Here is an 18,661-nt window from a genome sequence, read left to right as displayed (position 1 = left end):
CAATATGGGTATTTTAAAGTGTTCTTTGAATAGTTTTCAGAGTAACAGCCGTGTTAGTCTGTATTCGCAAAAAGAAAAGGAGTACTTGTGGCACCTTAGAGACTAACCAATTTATTTGAGCATGAGCTTTCGTGAGCTACAGCTCACTTCATCGAATGCATGCCGTGGAAACTGTAGCAGACTTTATATATACACAGAGAATATGAAAAAATACCTCCTCCCACCCCACTGTCCAGCTGGTAATAGCTTATCTAAAGTGATCATCAGGTGGGCCATTTCCAGCACAAATCCAGGTTTTCTCACCCTCCACCCCCCCCCACAAATTCACTCTCCTGCTGGTGATAGCCCATCCAAAGTGACAACTCTTTACACAATGTGCATGATAATAAAGTTGGGATTTGTGCAGGAAATGGCCCAACTTTATTATCATGCACATTGTGTAAAGAGTTGTCACTTTGGATGGGCTATCACCAGCAGGAGAGTGAATTTGTGTGGGGGGGTGGAGGGTGAGAAAACCTGGATTTGTGCTGGAAATGGCCCACCTGATGATCACTTTAGATAAGCTATTACCAGCTGGACAGTGGGGTGGGAGGAGGTATTTTTTCATATTCTCTGTGTATATATAAAGTCTGCTACAGTTTCCACAGCATGCATCCGATGAAGTGAGCTGTAGCTCACGAAAGCTCATGCTCAGATAAATTGGTTAGTCTCTAAGGTGCCACAAGTACTCCTTTTCTTTTTTTGAATAGTTTATTCACCTTAAGCATTATATAAATTTTAAATATAAGAACACCCAAAAAGTTATGATTTTTTCACCAGTTTTTCTTTAACTTAAAAAGGCAAAAGAATTAACAACTGACAATTAGTGGACCCTTGGTTGAGCATCTGATAAATGTCTCTCTCCATTTACATGCTGCATTTATATTTTACAGGGGGGTTTTAACTTAACAGTTCCCTTTCATGACTTTGCCAACACGCACGCTATAAATAGCAGACTAACAATATTTTGGCCTGCAGACACAGTGAAAGTTTCCAAAGTCTATACTAATTATTGTGTACATAAGTGTAAAATGAAATGAAAGAGAAAATAATGGAATTAATTTGTTTAATGTTTTGCGATGCTGCTTCCCTTAATACAATTTTATTTACTTTGGCACTTTTAGTATGCAAAGGTGTAAGTCATGCAGACATTTAAGCAATTAAATTTAGGAACAATTTAAAATAAATATAAGTGTAAAGTTTCTTCACTATTCTAATACAGCATATATCTCTGAGAAGCCTACTGATCATAAAAACATTTCGAAGTGGTAAAAGCAGAGCATATTTCTATCTAGATTGCAATTAAAATACCATTTTGATAATTTACTAGATAAAGACCCAATATTGGAAACACTTATGCAGAGTTTGGAATGTTTCAGTGATACTTTAACACTATTGTTTAAAATTATACTAAGTCTGAATAAAATCAGTATATGTACCTGTCATCAACCAGTGGGATAAAATGGGTCTGTGACTTTGCAGGGCTGGTAGGGGAATTGGTGAGAGGGAGTCTGTCCTCTACTGTTCCATGATACCCTTTTTGTACACCATCACCTTCATATATCTTCTGCTTCAACTGTTGAATTTCCTGGTCCAGTCTATAAGTAGATTTTAAAATATATTTCAAAATCTAAATTGTTCAAAATTAGAAATACGTCCACCTGCAGTGTTTTAAGTTTCCTGCTTACAACACACTGATTTCCAAGAATATTTCCATACATATAAGACTGGAGACAACTAGGTGGTGGTATAATCAAATCAGGATCTTACCCCTTATGGTCTTTATGTCTGTAGTCATAGAAATACTAATAAATGTTCTTTTATTAATGCATATTTAGATTGTGAAGTATACACTTGTCATCTGAAAACCAGACTAGAATAGAAGCATTTTAGCTCAATAAATCAATATCAGGAACTTTCAATGCAACTAATGTCTCAGTTAGCTCATTAAAGTTAGACTGATTCATAAGACTTGGCCTATTAGAACCACTTGAAAAACCTTACCTCATTTTAGAACTCCATCAATGATTTCAATTATTCTTCTGCTAGTCTGGAAAAACTGGTTCAACTCAAAAGACCATAGTAGAGTCAGAAATGAAGAAAATCTAACACATGACACAGAGTCTATGTACAAAAACACCCTAAAAATTGCACAATAAAGTATGTAAATCCCATTATTTGTTCAGGTATCTTGTAATCTGAAAATGTACCCTTTTAAAACAACATATAGAGCTAGAATTTATTTTGAATGACTAATAGATCATTCTTCCGAAATACAAGTTGCCTCACATTCTCTAACTGTACAAACAGAAGTATATTTCATATGTCACAAAAGTTGATTGATGCACATAAGAACTTGCTCAGATTGTGGTTGAATATTTGCTCTGAAAATACTTAAGGCATCAAGTATTATAAATAAAAACACTTCCTAGCATATTTATTGTTTTTATATAATAAATTTTAATTCAACTAACTAATCTGCACTTTTCAGATGTATTGTAGTTTAGACTAAATTAGCTTGTCTATTCCCACGGATTGGTTTGTGTAGCCTTCCCTGCTTCTTGTACAACTTTTGTTTCTAAAGTCGCTCTTTTTTTAACAATCTGTAATTTTAAAATAAAACCCATAAAAATGAAAAAGATCAATCACAGTGAATGAAAAGGAAATTATACAAATTCTGATCTTTGCAGATAAATATTATTTTATAGGTTCACAGTTTTCAGTCATATATCCTCAAATGTACAGTACTGAGTTTGCTCTACCCCAGTGGTGGGCAACCTGCGGCCCATCAGGGTAATCTGACTGTGGGCGGCGAGACATTTTGCAGAAGCTGACTGTCCACAGGGACGTGCTGGCCGCCGCTTCCCGCAGCTCCCATTGGCCAGGAATGGCGAACCGCGCCCACTGGGAGCTGCGGGGGGCCGTGCCTGCAGACGGTCAATGTCAGCAAAATGTCTCACGGCCCGCAAGCAGATTATCCTGATAAGCCACATGCAGCCCGCAGGCTTCCCACCACTGCTCTATACACTCTGAATTCAGTACAGAAACATAAAAAGGGGGAAGAAGGAAAGTAGTGGATTGGGGACGTGATAAATGAAGTACTATTTAACTTTTAAACAGAGGTATACCTCTAGCACCATGGCCAGAAGCCACCAGTTCCTTTTGACCAGAAGATAACAAACCTATTCATTGTGGCAAAAAATCTTGAGAGAAAGCTGATGGGAGACTCTGATACGCTGGCTGTATTAACCTTTCTAGATCCAGTTAGATTTAAAAGGAAACAGCCTGTGTTTTGTTCAGGCCATAAATGTTTGATGAGCAAAACACATTACTTCCCAAAGCAAACAACAAACTTTAAATTCATCCACTTGGGCAAGTTATTCATCACTTTGCAATTGTAATACATTTTGCTACTTTAGAGTGATGTGAGCCCACTAACTCAAAAATAAAACAGGCATTAGGGTGATGTGTTCTCCCTATTGCATTAGGGGTAAATGACAATACTGTACCAACTGAGACACAATTTTGTATGCATGTCAACCCTAGCACAAGTTCACTTGCTGTAACCATTGTTTGGCGGTCTTTATTTTCCCAAATTATATATTTACAAGAGAGGTGAGAGAGAATTTTGAATTACAATTAATTCAGTAACAAGGTATGAGAACTTAAGAAAAAAAAGGTGTATCCAACTTCAAAGGACTGACAGCTCACTGCAAAGTGATCACTTATTTTTAGACTACTTTAACTGAAAACTGGATTTAACAGTTTTGTCTAGCTAATACAGATTTGAGCCTCTCCTTTCATATCCTGATAGCCTGACGAGACAACATTACACAGAGATCATATGCAGCAAGATGTCATAAAATAGACAATGCAAGACATTTTATTGCTGACTGGGATTTAGACAGCATTTGAAGCTGCTGAAAAAACAAACAAATGACCATATCTACTAAACAATAAAAAACAAAAACATTGTGTGTGGTGCACGTATGTTTATAATTTATTATGCATTACTGTCCAACACCTCCATTTAGGACTGGGAATCCATTTTACTATGTGCTGTACTCTGAAAACCACAAACAAAGTACAACATGAGTGTCCTGAAGAATTTACAATCTTAATTTAATCTTAAGGTTCTCTTACTCCATGATGCTCATGAGAAGTCAAAAACAGTATTTACATATTGTGACAGGGTCGGGCCAGATGGCTACAGGAGAGTAATTTTTTGAAGCAGAAAAGAATTTTATTTGTGTAACACTTACAAAGAATCACCAAAAAGGATCAAGCAAAACTATGCAACAAAACAAAAGCAAACGCAGGGTATAACACAGCAGCCTTCAGGAGGGAGAAGTGTTCAGGCTAGCCTAGGCCCAGAGTGGTGGGGCTTCCTCGACACTCATGGTCTTCCACCCCCTCGAGTTACCTAGTGCCACGCCCAGTGTCACCGATTATTCCTCTCCTGAGAGTGCCCGACAAGATGGGCACGGCTGTGGGGTGGGCGGTTTGGGGGTGGGGGGGTGTACACCCACGTGTGATAGGACCTCTCCTAGGTGACAGTGATGATGGTATCCACAGCGGCAACGGCTGGGGCTGGGGCCTCTCGCTCTTCCCCCTCAATCAAAGGGTCAGACGGAGGGAACCGGACGGGGTCACCGAGCAAAGACCCCCGGACAGCGCCCACCGCTTCTCGAAGGTGTCAAGGGAGTCGGTGGACGCCGCTCAGAGGAACTCCACCCGGATATGTGAACGTACTGAGGATCGGAAAACGGCCCTACAGTCGCAGGACGCTTCATTGGCCAGCCTCCCCTCTCTGGTTTTATAGATGGCTGTTTTAGCTAGGGGTAGGAGGAGGTTAACCAGGAGACCCCGCGACTTTGTGGGGCCACAGATGGGGAGTGTGTAGACAAAAAAGTGAGGGGAAAAGTGTAGCCAAAAGCGTAATAAAAGATTTGTGAGGAGTCGGAAAAGGGGCTGCAGCCTGGCACACTCTAAATATACGTGTGCCAGGGTTTCCCTCACGTTGCAAAAAGGGCAAGTATCCGGGATGGGGGTGAACCGCATCAAAAATATGCCCACGCTCACAGCTCCATGAAGGAGCCGCCAACTAATGTCCCTGACAGGCTTTGGGACGAAGGTGGAATACAGGCTGGCCCACCAGAGCTGCTCACCCTCCAAAGGTGGCAGTAGGTCCCGCCACTTTGTATCGGGGCGGGACACCAGGGTGTGGGCGTGAAGGGTGTGATGCGTGAGTGTATATAGATATTTCCTTGGCATGGTTTGGAAGCTGACCGGCTGCAGCTCGTGCAGCCAGCTCGCAGTGAAAGGGTAAGGGGTTTGTTGGGATCTACGGGGTAGGGGCCCAATTGAAAGGTCCGGCGGGCCCGGGGTAGAGGGTGGGCGGGGTGCGCCCTCGCACAGGGCTCGGTTGAGATAAGCCCGAGCAGCGGGCGTCAAGGCAGCCTTCACCTCCTGAAGTACGCGCCGGGGGTCTGAGGTCTGGAGAGCCCCATGCGCCGAGCGAGTGTCAGGGGATCCAGCCCGTCTCCCCGGTCGTAGTCCAGGAGGTCTCCGACTCTCGTGACTTCCACCAGGACCAAACTCTGGCGCACCGAGCGGGACTCCGCCAGGAGATCTGCTCTCACGGTGGCCATCACGGACCGTTGAAAACAGTTTCCAGGTCTGGAGGAGGTCCTGGTAGAAGACCAGCAGCCCGGAGAGGTCTCGCTGAAAACCTCTCAGACAGAGATAAAAGAGCTGCCGGTCGTATCAGAGCCCTTGGAAGCGGCGCAAGAAGGCGTGCGCCAATATGCTCCACGTCATACTACCTGCACTATAAAGGAGCCTCTGCAGGGCCTGGAGGCGGAAGACACGGACCTGAGCGTGCAGACACTTCAGGCCCTACCCTCCTTCCTTCAGGGGTAGATGAAGAACCCCAACAGGGGCCCAGCGCATTCCTGACCAAAAGAACTCTAGAATTGATGTCCGGAGGTTGGTCAGGAAACCCGGGGCCGGGACCAGGGTGTTGAGCTGGTACCAGAGCGTGGACAGGACTAGTTGGTTAAGCACCAGTGCTCTCCCTCGGAGGGAGAGACATCGGAGTAGCCTCATCCATTTCCGGAGCCGCTCTATCACCCCGCCTTCTAAATCTTGCCAGTTCTCCGGCGGAGAAGGGTGCGTGGCAGAAAGGTAAACGCCTAGGTAGAGCAGTGGACCCGCGCTCCACCGGATGGTCTGAAGCGCGGGTGGGAGGGAGCTCACCCGCCGCCAGTCCCCCACCGCCAAGCCAGAGCTCTTGACCCAGTTGACTCGGGCAGAGGAGGCTGCCGAATAGATGGCCTGGCAAGCCTCCACCCGCGCCAAGTTGCCCGGGTCCTGGACCATGAGGAGCACGTCATTGGTGTACGCCGACAGACCAGCCGCAGCTCCGGCTCCCACAGCACCAACCCTGTCAACCTCCTTCGGAGGAGACAGAGGAAGGACTCGATTGCCAGAGCGTACAGCTGGCCCAAGAGGGGGCACCACTGCCGTACTCCTCGCCCGAAGCTGACCGGTTCGGTCAGTGTCCAGTTGAGCCTAACCAGACACTCCGCGGAAGTGTACAACACCCGGAGAAAACTCACAAACTGAGTTCCGAATCCAAACGCCTGCAGAGCGCCCAGGAGGTACCCATGGTCCACTCTATCAAACGCCTTCTCCTGATCAAGAGACAGGAGGGCGAACGACAGACTGTCTCTACGCCCAAGTTCCAAAAGGTCTCGGACTAGAAATAGGTTGTCAAAAATGCTGCGGCCCAGGACAGTGTAGGTCTGGTCTGGGTGGATCACGTTCGCCATCACGGACCCTAGCCGCAGCGAGATTGCTTTTGCTACGATTTTGTAGTCCGTGCTAAGGAGTAAGCCAGTTTCGTAAATCGCGGAGGTCCCCCTTCTTCGGCAACAAGGCGAGCACCGCTCGCCTGCACGAAAGAGGGAGGACCCCGCCCTGCAAAGACTCGGCCCAGACAGTAGCTAGGTCTGGGCCAAGAATGTCCCAGAACGCACGGTAGAACTCCACGGTCAGCCCATCCATGCCCGGAGATTTATTGGTGGGCATGCGACGGAGGGCTTCCGAGAACTCGGTCAGGGTGAGAGGCAGCTCTAGTCGGTCTCGGTCGCCCACTCTGACTGTGGGGAGTTCCTCCCAGAGCACCCTGCAAGCGCCAAGATCGGTCAGATCCAGGGAGAAAAGGCTTGTGTAGAAGTCACGGGCCCTCCCACACATCTCCACCGGATCCGTGAGGGGGGTGCCGTCTTCTGCTAGAAGGCAGTTGACGTGTTTCTTGGCCCCCCTCATTTTCTCCAGGGCGTAGAAGAAACGGGAGTCGCAATCCATCTCCCGAAGGAGGCAGATGCGGGATCGAACAAAGGCACCTCGGGCCCGGAGCTCCTCCCGATTCTCCCGGCACGCACCGCAGAGGAATGGGTCCTCAGGGCTGGCGGCCAGACACCTCTCCATCTCTAAGACTTCCCGTTCCAACTGCTCTATCGCTGCATTTCTCCATCGGCTGGCGCCCCGAGTGTAGTCACGGCAGAAGAGCTTGGTGCGCACCTTCCCTAGATCCCACCATCGCCGTGCTGAGGGAAAGGCGCGCCGCTGCTCTCGCCAGGCCAGCCAAAACTCCCGGAAGGACGTCACGAAGCCCTCATCCTCCAACAGGCTGTTGTTAAAATGCCAATAGGCCAGCCCCAGCCTCTCTGCACGGAGGGAGGCTGTTATGGTGGCTAAATGATGGTCGGAAAATGGGGCCGGCCAAATGTTGGAGGAGCGGGCTTGTGAAAGATGGAAACGGAATAAATAAATACGGTCGAACCGAAAGTGGTGTGACCGATGGGCCTCCACCCAGACAAAGGTGAATGTGGAAGTGTCATCTGGGTGGTGGTCACGCCAGACGTCCACTAGAGAGTGATGTTCGACTATTTCTCGGAGAATGTTCGCGGCGGCCGGGCTCAGCTCGGCCCGGCCCCTGAGCAGTCCTGCTCCTCGAGGGTGGTGTTAAAGTCCCCTCCCAGGACTAGGTACTCGTGAGAATCAAGGGTGCCGAGGAAGTCGGACACCCGCTGATAGAATTGTGGCCGCTTCGGGCTTGTTGTCGGGGCATAGATGTTAACGAGGTTGACCACGAGCCCCTCCATACGGACTCTGAGATGCAACAGGTGGCCCAGCACAGCCTCAGTGACCACTAGCACCTCGGGCCGTAGGTTGTGGGAGAACAGGGTCGCCACTCCAGCTTGTCGAATCGTGAAGTGGCTAAAGCAGATCCCATCCCCCCACTCCAGCCGCCAGCTGTCCTCAGCCGTCGGATCCATATGGGTCTCCTGCAGGAAAACCACAGAATACCCCCTTTTCCGAAGGTAAGAGAGCACCTGGGACCTGCGGAGAGCCATCCTACAGCCCCTGGTGTTCAAAGTTGCGATAATGAGAGGTGTCATGTGGAGGGCTGGGGGGGGAGGGGTTCCTTGTTGGCAGGGGTGTTTGCGGCCCCCGGAGGGTCGCACAACAATCCGTGACCCATCCCATAAGTGACTAAATCATCACGGAAGCTGCGGGCCCGCCCGTAGGCTGTGGCACCGTGCCTTCCTTTCCCTCTACCCTCCTTTATAAGGGCCCTTGTGGCCTGGAGGATTTGATCAAAGTCCCCCCATAGCTGGAGAGCTAGCTGTACCCTGTTGCGGGAGCCACGGATGTCTTCTAAAAACTCCCGCAATGCTTTTCGCAGCTCATGGAGGGGTAGGGTTGCGATTTCCCAGTTTTTCCCTGGTGGGGCTCTTGGTGCAGCCCCATGGTCCGCTGAGGCGGGCAGGCAGGGTGCAGACCACCGACGGGGCGTCTGACAGGCTAAAGTTATTAGGTCCATCTCAAGCCTTGGGGTAGAAGGCGATGGCGGAGGGAAAATTGCAGCTCCTAATGGGTCGCGGCAGGAAAATGCAAAGACTGCTCCTTGCGGGGGATCCGCAAAAAAAGGGAAAGAAATAACCCCAGGGGTGGCAATAGCATTGCAGGAGGAGGTGGATTGGGCAGGGACGGGGTGGGGGCAGGGGCAGAGGCGAGGCTCTGGGAGGCAAGCAGCTAAGAGGTGGCACCTCCCGAACAGATTCAAGGGTTAAGGGGAGGGGGCTCCCAGTGATGCTAGGGGCAGGCTCTGTGGTGGATTTGGCAGCCACGGCATCAGGTGATGGACTACCTTCTATAGAGTGCCCGCCTAGGAAGGCGGTTAGGGGGAGGGAGCATGGGGAAAAGGGGACTGGGGTGAGGTTGCCTAGATCAAGGCCAGCCGGCAGTAGGTCATCCTCTCCCTGGGTGACCGGGGTCAAACCTTGGGCCTTGATCTCCTCATACATGGAGGAGAGGTCGTCTTCTGCCACCCCGGGGGTCTCCCCTCTGGCACCCACTACAATGGTCGCTTTGGCGTTCGGGTGATATTCAGGCAGAAGGGGTTTCCTCAGGGGTCTCGGAGGGGAGATCCTACCTTCCAGTGCTATTTTGTCTTCCCCTCCCGACACCAGCAGAGGGATCTCACTCGTGGGCACAGCGGAAGGCTCAGTGTCAGTCCCTCCCTTCCTGGTCTTCCGGGGGCCTCCGCATCGGATGGGTGCAGCGGAGCTCGAGCCTTCCGCTTGCCTCGCTTTCCCTGGACTAGGGTCCAGCCCTCCATAGCATCGTCTGGGGGCTGGTTAGCAGGGGTCGTGTCGGGGGGCAGAGGCGATGGTTCAGAGGCTCAGGGGGGTAACAGCGAGGCAACATGGGGGGCCCCGCTGATCGGTAGAGGTAGCACCGGGCCTCTTCTGTGGAACAGTAGACCTGATAGCAGGCTCCCTGGTAGGGGACTAGGAAGGACCCCTCGAGCGCCTCTCCGTCGCGCCGCCAGCGGTGGTAGAAGCTGCACTTGCCGGCGGAATGAAAGGTCTTGACGGAGGGTGGGATCCTTGCAGCCCAACGGGAAAGGGCTGATGACAGAAACGGGTTTCCCCAGGGTGGAGAGAGCGGATAACAGGGCGGCATTGGGTAAAAAAGGAGGGACGGAGGTCAGGACTAGGCGGATGCCCAGGTCCTCTAGCGGTTCCAGGGGAACGAACACCCCGCCCCCCACCGCCAGGCCCTTCTCCACTGCCTCCTGGGCGGCAGCCTCCGATGCTAAGAAAAAGACGACCTTCCTGTACATTTTGGAGGCCGCCACAATAGCCGTGGGTCCTACCACCCTCGCCAACGCCTGCACATGTGTCTCCACGTGGGGCGAGGCGAGTACCAGGAGGCAACGGATGCCATGCTTCCTGGTCATGGTGGGGAAGGGGCCCCAGCTGCTATTGATGGTAGCGGAGGTGGTGGGTGGGCGAGATGACGAGGTGGCAGGCGGCGGGGGGGGGGCCTGCTACCGCCCGGGCATACGCCCTGGGGGCTGGGGGAGGGACGCTCACAGAGCTGGTGGAGGGAACAGCGGGGAGAGACGCCATGGTCGATGACGAGGCCACAGCGGTGGGGGTAGCCCCTGCCATGGAGGGCCTGGTGGTTGTAGCGGGGCCCTTTCCCTTCTTCACACCATGGCCTTTCCGGCCAACTTGGGGGGCTCTCCTAGAATCTGGGGGGCGGTGGGTGTAGCAGCGTCAGTAATCGCCCCGGTGCCTCCTGCTGCCGATGCCCCTGCAGGGGCAGTGGCAGGTGTTTTGGCAGCAGTGGTGGGGGGGAGGCTTGGGGGTTGGGCAGGGGGGTAGGTGGGGGAGGGGCAGCTGAGGTTGTTAGAGGGGCCTCACCCCTCTCATTCCCCGCCATCGTGAGCACGGAGAGATGGGGAAACACCAGGAGGAGGAGGGGGAAGCAGATTAACCACTTCTCCCTGTTGGGCTGCAGGCGGGGGAGGCCAAATGGGTCAGACTGGACAGGGGAGGAAACAGGAGTTGGGGTTAGGTAGTAGGGGCAAACTGTGGGGTGGGCAGTCTGGGGGGTGTGGGGGGGGAACGTGGACCCACGCGCGTTTGCCCAAGGAGTCTCGTTTCGTCGGCTGTTGTGTCTGGTCCGGATGGCAGAATTCAGAGCAAGCAGCTGAATCCAGAGGCAGATGGCAAGTTGCCAGCAGGGACGGACGGCGGGGGGGCCGTAACGGTTGTAGTAGTGTTGGGAGGGGCACCAATGGATCGGGGCGCAGCTCCGTGCCACACCTCCTGTGCCCCTACAAACGCAGTTAAGACACAGTCAAACTCCTCCCACACGAGAGTACAGTTCAAAAATTACTCAGTCTTACGGCCCCCTCCACGATGATTTGTAGCTTCCCTGGGCGGTTTTTTCTGTCGGCTATCTTCTCTTCTGGCTTTGTAGCTTTAAACAGCAAGGCTTCCAGCAGGCCAGGAATGTCGGAGAGATAAGAAGATTCCTCTCAGCTGGGTACGGGTCTATGAACATACAGCAAAACGGTTGGGTCTGGGGGCTTCCACTCCCCTCCTTCGGGGAGTGGGTTGACAGTCCTCCCCCCTCCTCCGGGGGTTTCAGCTGGAGCAGTAGCAGCGTCTGAGGGCAGGCATGGTGGGCTGGCAGCAAGCTGGCAGCCGACCAGCACTCAAACGGCAGCAAAGAAAAACAGCAAAAAAAAAAAAAAAACGAAGAAAAAGCGTCTGGCCCGGTCGGGGGGGGCGAACTGAAGCAGGGTCAAAAAGTAAGAAAAGCCCAGGCCAGGGGGCTTTAGGAGAGAATAGAAAGCAGATAGCTGAGCAGCAAGTGAAGGAGGTCCCTTTTCCCTGGGTAAGGGAACAGGGAAGGTTTTTTGTTTTTGTTTTTTTTTGAAACAAAAAAAGTTTATTGGTAACGCTTACAGAATTACCAAAGGAAACAAAACAACTATGCAACAAAACAACGCAATCAGAAGGTATAACACAGCAGCTTTCAGGAGGGAGAAGTGTTCAGGCTAGCCTGGGCCCAGAGCGGGGGGGCTTCCTCGACACTCGTGGTCTTCCACCCTCCTGAGTTACCTGGTGGCCTAGAGCGGGGGGGCTTCCTCGACACTCGTGGTCTTCCACCCCCTCGAGTTACCCAGTGCCGCGCCCAGTGTCACCGATCCTCCCTCTCCTGAGAGTGCCCGGTAAGATGGGCACGGCTGCGGGGTGGGCGGTTTAGGGAGGGGGGGGGTAGACACCCATGTATTATAGGACCCCTCCTAGATGACAGGAATGATGGTATCCACAGCGGCAATGGCTGGGGCTGGCGTCTCTCGCTCTTCCCCTCAATCAAAGGGTCAGACGGAGGGAACCGGACGGGGTCACCGAGCAGAGAACCCCAGACAGCGCCCACCGCTCCTCGAAGGCTTCAAGGGAGTCGGTGGACGCCGCCCAGAGGAACTCCGCTCGGATACGTGAGTGTACTGAGGATCGGAAAACGGCCCCACAATCGCAGGACGTTTCATGGGCCAACCTCCTCTCTCTGGTTTTGTAAATGGCTGTTTTAGCCAAAGCTAGGAGGAGGCTGACCAGAAGATCCCGCGACTTTGTGGGGCCACGAATGGGAAGTGTATAGATAAAAAGGTGGGGGGAAAAATGAAGCCAGAAGCGTAATAAAATATTTGTGAGGAGCCGGAAAAGGGGTTGCAATCTGGCACACTCTAAATACACGTGCACCAGGGTTTCCCTCACATTACAAAAAGGACAAGTGTCCGGAATGGGGGTAAACCGTGTCAAAAACACGCCCGTGCTCACAGCTCCGTGAAGGAGCCGCCAACTGATGTCCCCGACGGGCCTTGGGACCAGGGTGGAATACAGGCTGGCCCACCGAGGTTGCTCACCCTCCAAAGGTGGCAGGAGATCCCGCCACTTTGTATCGGGGCGGGACACCAGGGTGTGGGCGTGAAGGGTGTGAAGCGTAAGTGTATATAAATATTTCCGTGAAGCAATTTGAAAGCTAACCGGCTGCAGTTCGTGCAGCCGGCTTGCAGTGAAAGGGTGAGGGGTGTGTTGGGATCTATGGGGTGGGGGCCCGATGGAAAGGTCCGGCGGGCCTGGGGTAAGGGATGGGCGGGGTGCGCCCTCGCACAAGGCTCGGCGAACATAAGCCCGAGCAGCGGGGGTCAAGGCGGCCTTCACCTCCTGAAGTACGCGCCGGGGGGTTCGGAGGCTGGAGAGCCCCATGCGCCGAGCGAGCATCAGGGGATCCAGCCAGTCTCTCCGGTCGTAGTCCAGGAGGTCTCCGACCCTCGTGACTTCCGCCAGGACCAACCTCTGGCGCACCGAGCGGGACTCCGCCACCTGCACACGGAGCTGGGGGTTGTGTAGCAGGGGCTCCGTGAGGAGATCTGCCCCCACGGTGGCCGCCACGGACCTGGTTGTTAGAAACAATTTCCAGGTCCGGAGGAGGTCCTGGTAGAAGACCGGCAGCCCGGAGAGGTCTCGCGGAAAACCCCTCGGAGAAAGATAAAAGAGCTGCCGGTCATATCGAAGCCCTTGGAAACGGCGCAGGAAGGCGTGCGCCAGTATGCTCCACGCCGAACTACTTGCACTATAAAAGAGCCTCTGCAGGGCCTGGAGGCGGAAGACGCGGACCTGAGTGTACAGACACTTCAGGCCCTGCCCTCCTTCCTTCAGGGGTAGATGAAGAACTCCAACAGGGGCCCAGGGCATTCCCGACCAGAAGAACTCTAGAATCAATCTCCGGAGGTGGGTCAGGAAACCCGGGGCCGGGGCCAGGGTGTTGAGCCGGTACCAGAGCGTGGACAGGACTAGTTGGTTAAGCACCAGTGCTCTCCCTCGGAGGGAGAGACATCGGAGAAGCCTCGTCCATCTCCGGATCCGCTCTATCACCCCGCCCTCTAAATTTTGCCAGTTCTCCGGCGGGGAAGGATGCGTGGCGGAAAGGTAAACGCCGAGATAGAGCAGTGGACCCGCACTCCACCGGATGGTCTGAAGTGCGGGTGGGAGGGAGCTCACCTGCCGCCAGTCCCCCACCGCCAAGCCAGAGCTCTTGACCCAGTTGACTCGGGCGGAGGAGGCTGCCGAATAGATGGCTTGGCATGCCTCCACTCGCGCCAAGTCGCCCGGGTCCTGGACCACGAGGAGTACGTCATCGGCGTACGCCGACAGGACCAGCCGCAGCTCCGGCTCCCGCAGCACCAACCCTGTCATCCTCCTGCGGAGGAGACAGAGGAAAGGCTCGATCGCCAGAGCATACAACTGGCCCGAGAGGGGGCACCCCTGCCGCACTCCTCGCCCGAAGCTGACCGGTTCAGTCAGGGTCCAGTTGAGCCTAACCAAACACTCCGCGGAGGCGTACAGCACCCGGAGAAAACTCACAAACTGAGGTCCAAATCCAAACGCCTGCAAAGTGCTCAGGAGGTACCCATGATCTACTCTATTGAACGCCTTCTCCTGATCAAGAGACAGGAGGGCGAACGATAGACCATCTCTCCGCCCGAGTTCCAAAAGGTCTCGGACTAGAAAGAGGTTGTCGAAAATGCTGCGACCCGGGACAGTATAGGTCTGGTCTGGGTGGACCACGTCCGCCATCACGGACCCTAGCCGCAGCGAGATTGCTTTCGCTACGATTTTGTAATCCGTGCTAAGGAGTGAGACGGGACGCCAGTTTCGTAGATCGCGGAGGTCCCCCCTCTTTGGCAGCAAAGCGAGCACCGCACGCCTGCATGACAGAGGGAGGACCCCGCTCTGCAAGGACTCAGCCCAGACGGTGACTAGGTCTGGGCCGAGAATGTCCCAGAACGCGCGGTAAAACTCCACGGTCAGCCCGTCCATGCCCGGAGATTTATTGGTGGGCATGCGACGGAGGGCTTCCGAGAACTCGGCCAGGGTGAGAGGCAGCTCTAGTCGGTCTCGGTCGCCCACGCTGACCGTGGGGAGTTCCTCCCAGAGCACCTCGCAAGCGTCAGGATCGGTCGGGTCCGGGGAGAAAAGGCTTGTGTAGAAGTCACGGGCCCTCCCACACATCTCCTCCGGACCCGTGAGGGGGGTGCCGTCTTCCGCAAGGAGGCAGGTGACGTGTTTCTTGGCCCCCCTCGTTTTCTCCAGGGCATAGAAGAAGCGGGAGCCGCGGTCCATCTCCCGAAGGAGGCGGATGCGGGATCGAACGAAGGCACCTCGGGCCCGGTGGTCCTCAAGGGCCCGGAGCTCCTCCCGCTTCTCCCGGCACGCTCCGCAGAGGGACGGGTCCTCGGGATCGGCGGCCAGGCACCTCTCCATCTCTAAGACCTCCCGTTCCAGCTGCTCTATCGCCGCATTTCGCCGTCGGCTGGTGCCCCGAGTGTAGTCACGGCAGAAGAGCTTGGCGCGCACCTTCCCGAGATCCCACCATCGCCGCACCGAGGGAAAGGCACGCCACTGCTCTCGCCAGGCCAGCCAAAACTCCCGGAAGGACATCACAAAGCTCTCGTCCTCCAACAGGCTGTTATTAAAGTGCCAATAGGCCGGCCCCGGTCTCTCTGCACGGAGGGAAACCGTTACAGTGACTAAATGATGATCGGAGAATGGGGCCGGCCGAATGGCGGAGGAGTGGGCCTGTGAAAGATGGAAACGGGATAAGTAAATACGGTCCAACCGAGAGTGGTGTGACCGATGGGCCTCCACCCGGACAAAGGTGAACGTGGAGGTGTCATCTGGGTGATGGTCGCGCCAGACGTCCACTAGGGAGTGATGGTCGACTATCCCTTGAAGAATATTCGCAGCGGCCGGACTCGGTTCGGCCCCTGAGCAGTCCCGTTCCTCGAGGGTGGTGTTAAAGTCCCCTCCCAGGACCAGGCACTCATGCGAATCCAGGGTGCCGAGAAAGTCGGACACCTGCTGATAAAATTGTGGCCGCCTGGAGCTCATTTGCGGGGCATAGATGTTAACAAGATTAACCACGAGCCCCTCCATACGGACTCGAAGGTGCAGCACGTGGCCCGGCACGGCCTCATTGACCCCTAGCACCTCAGGCCGTAGGTTGGGGGAGAACAGGGTTGCCACTCCAGCCTGCCAGGTCGCAAAGTGGCTAAAGTATACCCCGTCCCCCCACTCCAGCCGCCACCTATCCTCGGCGGCCGGGTCTGTATGGGTCTCCTGCAGGAAAACTACAGAGTACCTCCCCTCCCGAAGGTAAGAGAGCACCTGGGACCTGCGGAGAGCCATCCTACAGCCCCTGGTATTCAGGGTCGCAATAATAAGAGGCGTCATACGGAGGGCTGGGGGGGTGGGGGTCTCGTATTGGCGGGGGGGTTCAGGGCCCCCGGCGGGTTGCACAGCAACCCATGACCCATCCCGTAGGTGAGTAGATCGCTGCGGAAGCTGCGGGCTCGCTCGTAGGCCGCAGCACCGCGCTTTCCTTGCCCCCTGCCCTCCTTTATAAGGGCCTTTGTGGCCTGGAGGAGTTGATCAAAGTCCCCCCATAGCCGAAGAGCCAGCTGTGCCCTATCGCGGGCGCCACGGGAGTGCTCTAGGAACTTCCGTAGCGCATGCCGCAGCTCATGGGGGGGTGGGGTTACAATTCCCAAGGTATTCCCTGATGGGCCTCTTAATACAGCCTCGTGGTCCGCTAAGGCAGGTAGACAGGGTGCGGACCACCGACGGGGCGTCTGACAGGCTGGGGTTATTAAATTCACTTCACGCCTTGGGGTGGAGGGGGATGGCAGGGGAAAAATTGCCACTCCTAACGGGTCGCGACTAGAAAGTGCAAAGACTGCTCCCTGGGGGGAGTCTGCAAAAGGCGGAAAGGAAATAACCCCAGGGGCGGCATTAACATTGCAGGAGGAGGGACCTTGGGCAGGGGCAGGGGTGGGGGCAGGGGCAGGGGTAAGGCTCTGGGGTGCAGGAGGCGAGCAGCTAAAGGAAAGTGCCTCCTGAGCAGAGTCAAGGGTTAAGGGGGAAGGGGAGGGGCTCCCAAGAATGCTAGGTGCTGGCTCCATGGTGGTTTTAGCGGTCACGGCATCAGGTGGTGGACCGCCTTCTGCAGGGTGCTCACCCGGAAAGGCAAAAAGGGGGAGGGAGCATGGGGAAAGGGAGGCTGGGGTAAGGCTGCCCAGCTCGAGGCCAGCCGGCAGCAAATCATCCCCTCCCTGGGTGACCGGGGTCAAATCCAGGGCCTCAATCTCCGCACACACGGAGGAGAGGCCAGCTCCTGCCACCCCGGGGGCTTCTCCTCCAGGGCCCGCCTCAACGGCCGCCTCGGGGTCCGCGGGGGGTTCGGGTAGCATCCAGGCAGAAGGGGTGTCCTCAGGAGTCTCGGAGGGGAGGGTTTCCCGTGGAGGGGGGATTCTGCCCTCCAATGCCAGTCCATCTTCCCCTCCCGACACCGGCGGATGGATCTCGCTCGCGGCCGTGGCGGGAGGCTCGATAGCAGTGCCTCCTTTCCTGGTCTTCCGGGGGGCTTCCGCGTCGGGTGGATGCAGCGGAGCTCGAGCCTTCCGCTTGCCTCGCTTCCCCTGGACTAGGGTCCAGCCCTCCATAGCATCATCTGGGGGTTGGTTAGCAGGGGTCGTGTCGGGGGGCGGAGGCGATGGTTTAGGGGTTCGGGGAGGTAGCGGTGGGGCAACAGGAGGGGCGGGGGCCTCTCCTTGGGGAGGGCCCTCTCCTATACCCGATAATATCCTTGCCACACCCTCCTCCATGGGCTCTATTGGGGTGGTACTAGCAAGGGTAGAAACCCCTTGCTCGCCCGGGCATTATAGGGAAGGTATCTCTTGGGCCCGGACGGGAGCAGCGATGGGTCGAGTAGGAGGAGGGTTGGTTTCTGGTACTGGGCAGCCAGGGGCGTCGGCAGCGACGGGGCCGATGTCCTGCCGGGTCTCGGGGGTTTCGGGTGCCCCTCCCCCCCCAGCCAAAGGGCAGTCTCTGCGGACGTGCCCCGCTGAGCGGCAGAGGTAGCACCGGGCCTCTCCGGTAGAATAAAAGACCCGATAGCAGGCTCCCTCGTAGGGGACTAGAAAGGACCCCTCAAGCGCCTCTCCGTCACGCGCCCCTGCCGGTGGCAGAAGCTGCACTTGCCGGCGGAACGAAAAAATGTGACGGAGGGTGGGGTCCTTGCAGCCCAACGGGAGAGGGCTGATGACAGAAACAAGTTTCCCCAGGGTGGAAAGAGCGGGTAACGGGGCAGCATTGGGTAAGAAGGGAGGAACGGAGGTAAGGACGAGGCGAACGCCCAGGTCTTCTAACGGTTCTAGGGGGATAAACACCCCCCCTACCGTCAGGCCCCTCTCCACCGCCTCCTGGGCGGCATCCTCCGAGGCTAAGAAGAAAACGACCTTCCCATACATCTTGGAGGCCGCCACAATAGCCGTGGGTCCCACCACCTTCGCCAACGCCTGCACGTATGTCTCCACGTGGGGCGAGGCGGGCACCAGGAGGCAACGGACGCCGTGCTTCCTGGTCAAGGCGGGGAAAGGGCCTCGGCCGCTGGTGATGGTGGCGGAGGCAGAGGGGGGGCGAGATGACGAGGCGGCAGGCAGCGGGAAGCCCGCTGCCGCCCGGGCATACGTCCTGGGGGCCGAGGGAGGGACAATCGCAGAGCTGGTGGAGGGAAACGCTGGGAGGGGCGCCACGGTTGATGACGAGGCCGCAGCGGTGGGGGCAGCCCCTGCCATGAAGGGCTCAGTGGTTTTAGCGGGGCCCTTTCCCTTCCACCCGCCCTGGCC

The 18,661-nt window shown here is 55.1% G+C and overlaps 1 protein-coding gene across 3 annotated transcripts in view; it reads right to left on the bottom strand.

Moving 5' to 3' along the window:
* The window catches only part of KIF16B (kinesin family member 16B), a 243,691-nt gene that overhangs the window by 72,122 nt on the left and 152,908 nt on the right, over positions 1-18,661 (bottom strand). For all 3 annotated transcript variants that reach the window (XM_073339553.1, XM_073339554.1, XM_073339552.1), the window contains one exon: positions 1,479-1,637. In XM_073339553.1, the coding sequence (XP_073195654.1) occupies positions 1,479-1,637 (159 nt within the window). The remainder of the gene's footprint in view (positions 1-1,478; positions 1,638-18,661) is intronic.

Source organism: Lepidochelys kempii, chromosome 3 (assembly GCF_965140265.1).
Source record: "Lepidochelys kempii isolate rLepKem1 chromosome 3, rLepKem1.hap2, whole genome shotgun sequence".
NCBI classification, from domain to species: domain Eukaryota; kingdom Metazoa; phylum Chordata; order Testudines; family Cheloniidae; genus Lepidochelys; species Lepidochelys kempii.
The sequence above is the reverse complement of the archived record's forward strand: the minus strand, read 5'-3'. Positions and strand labels throughout refer to the sequence as shown.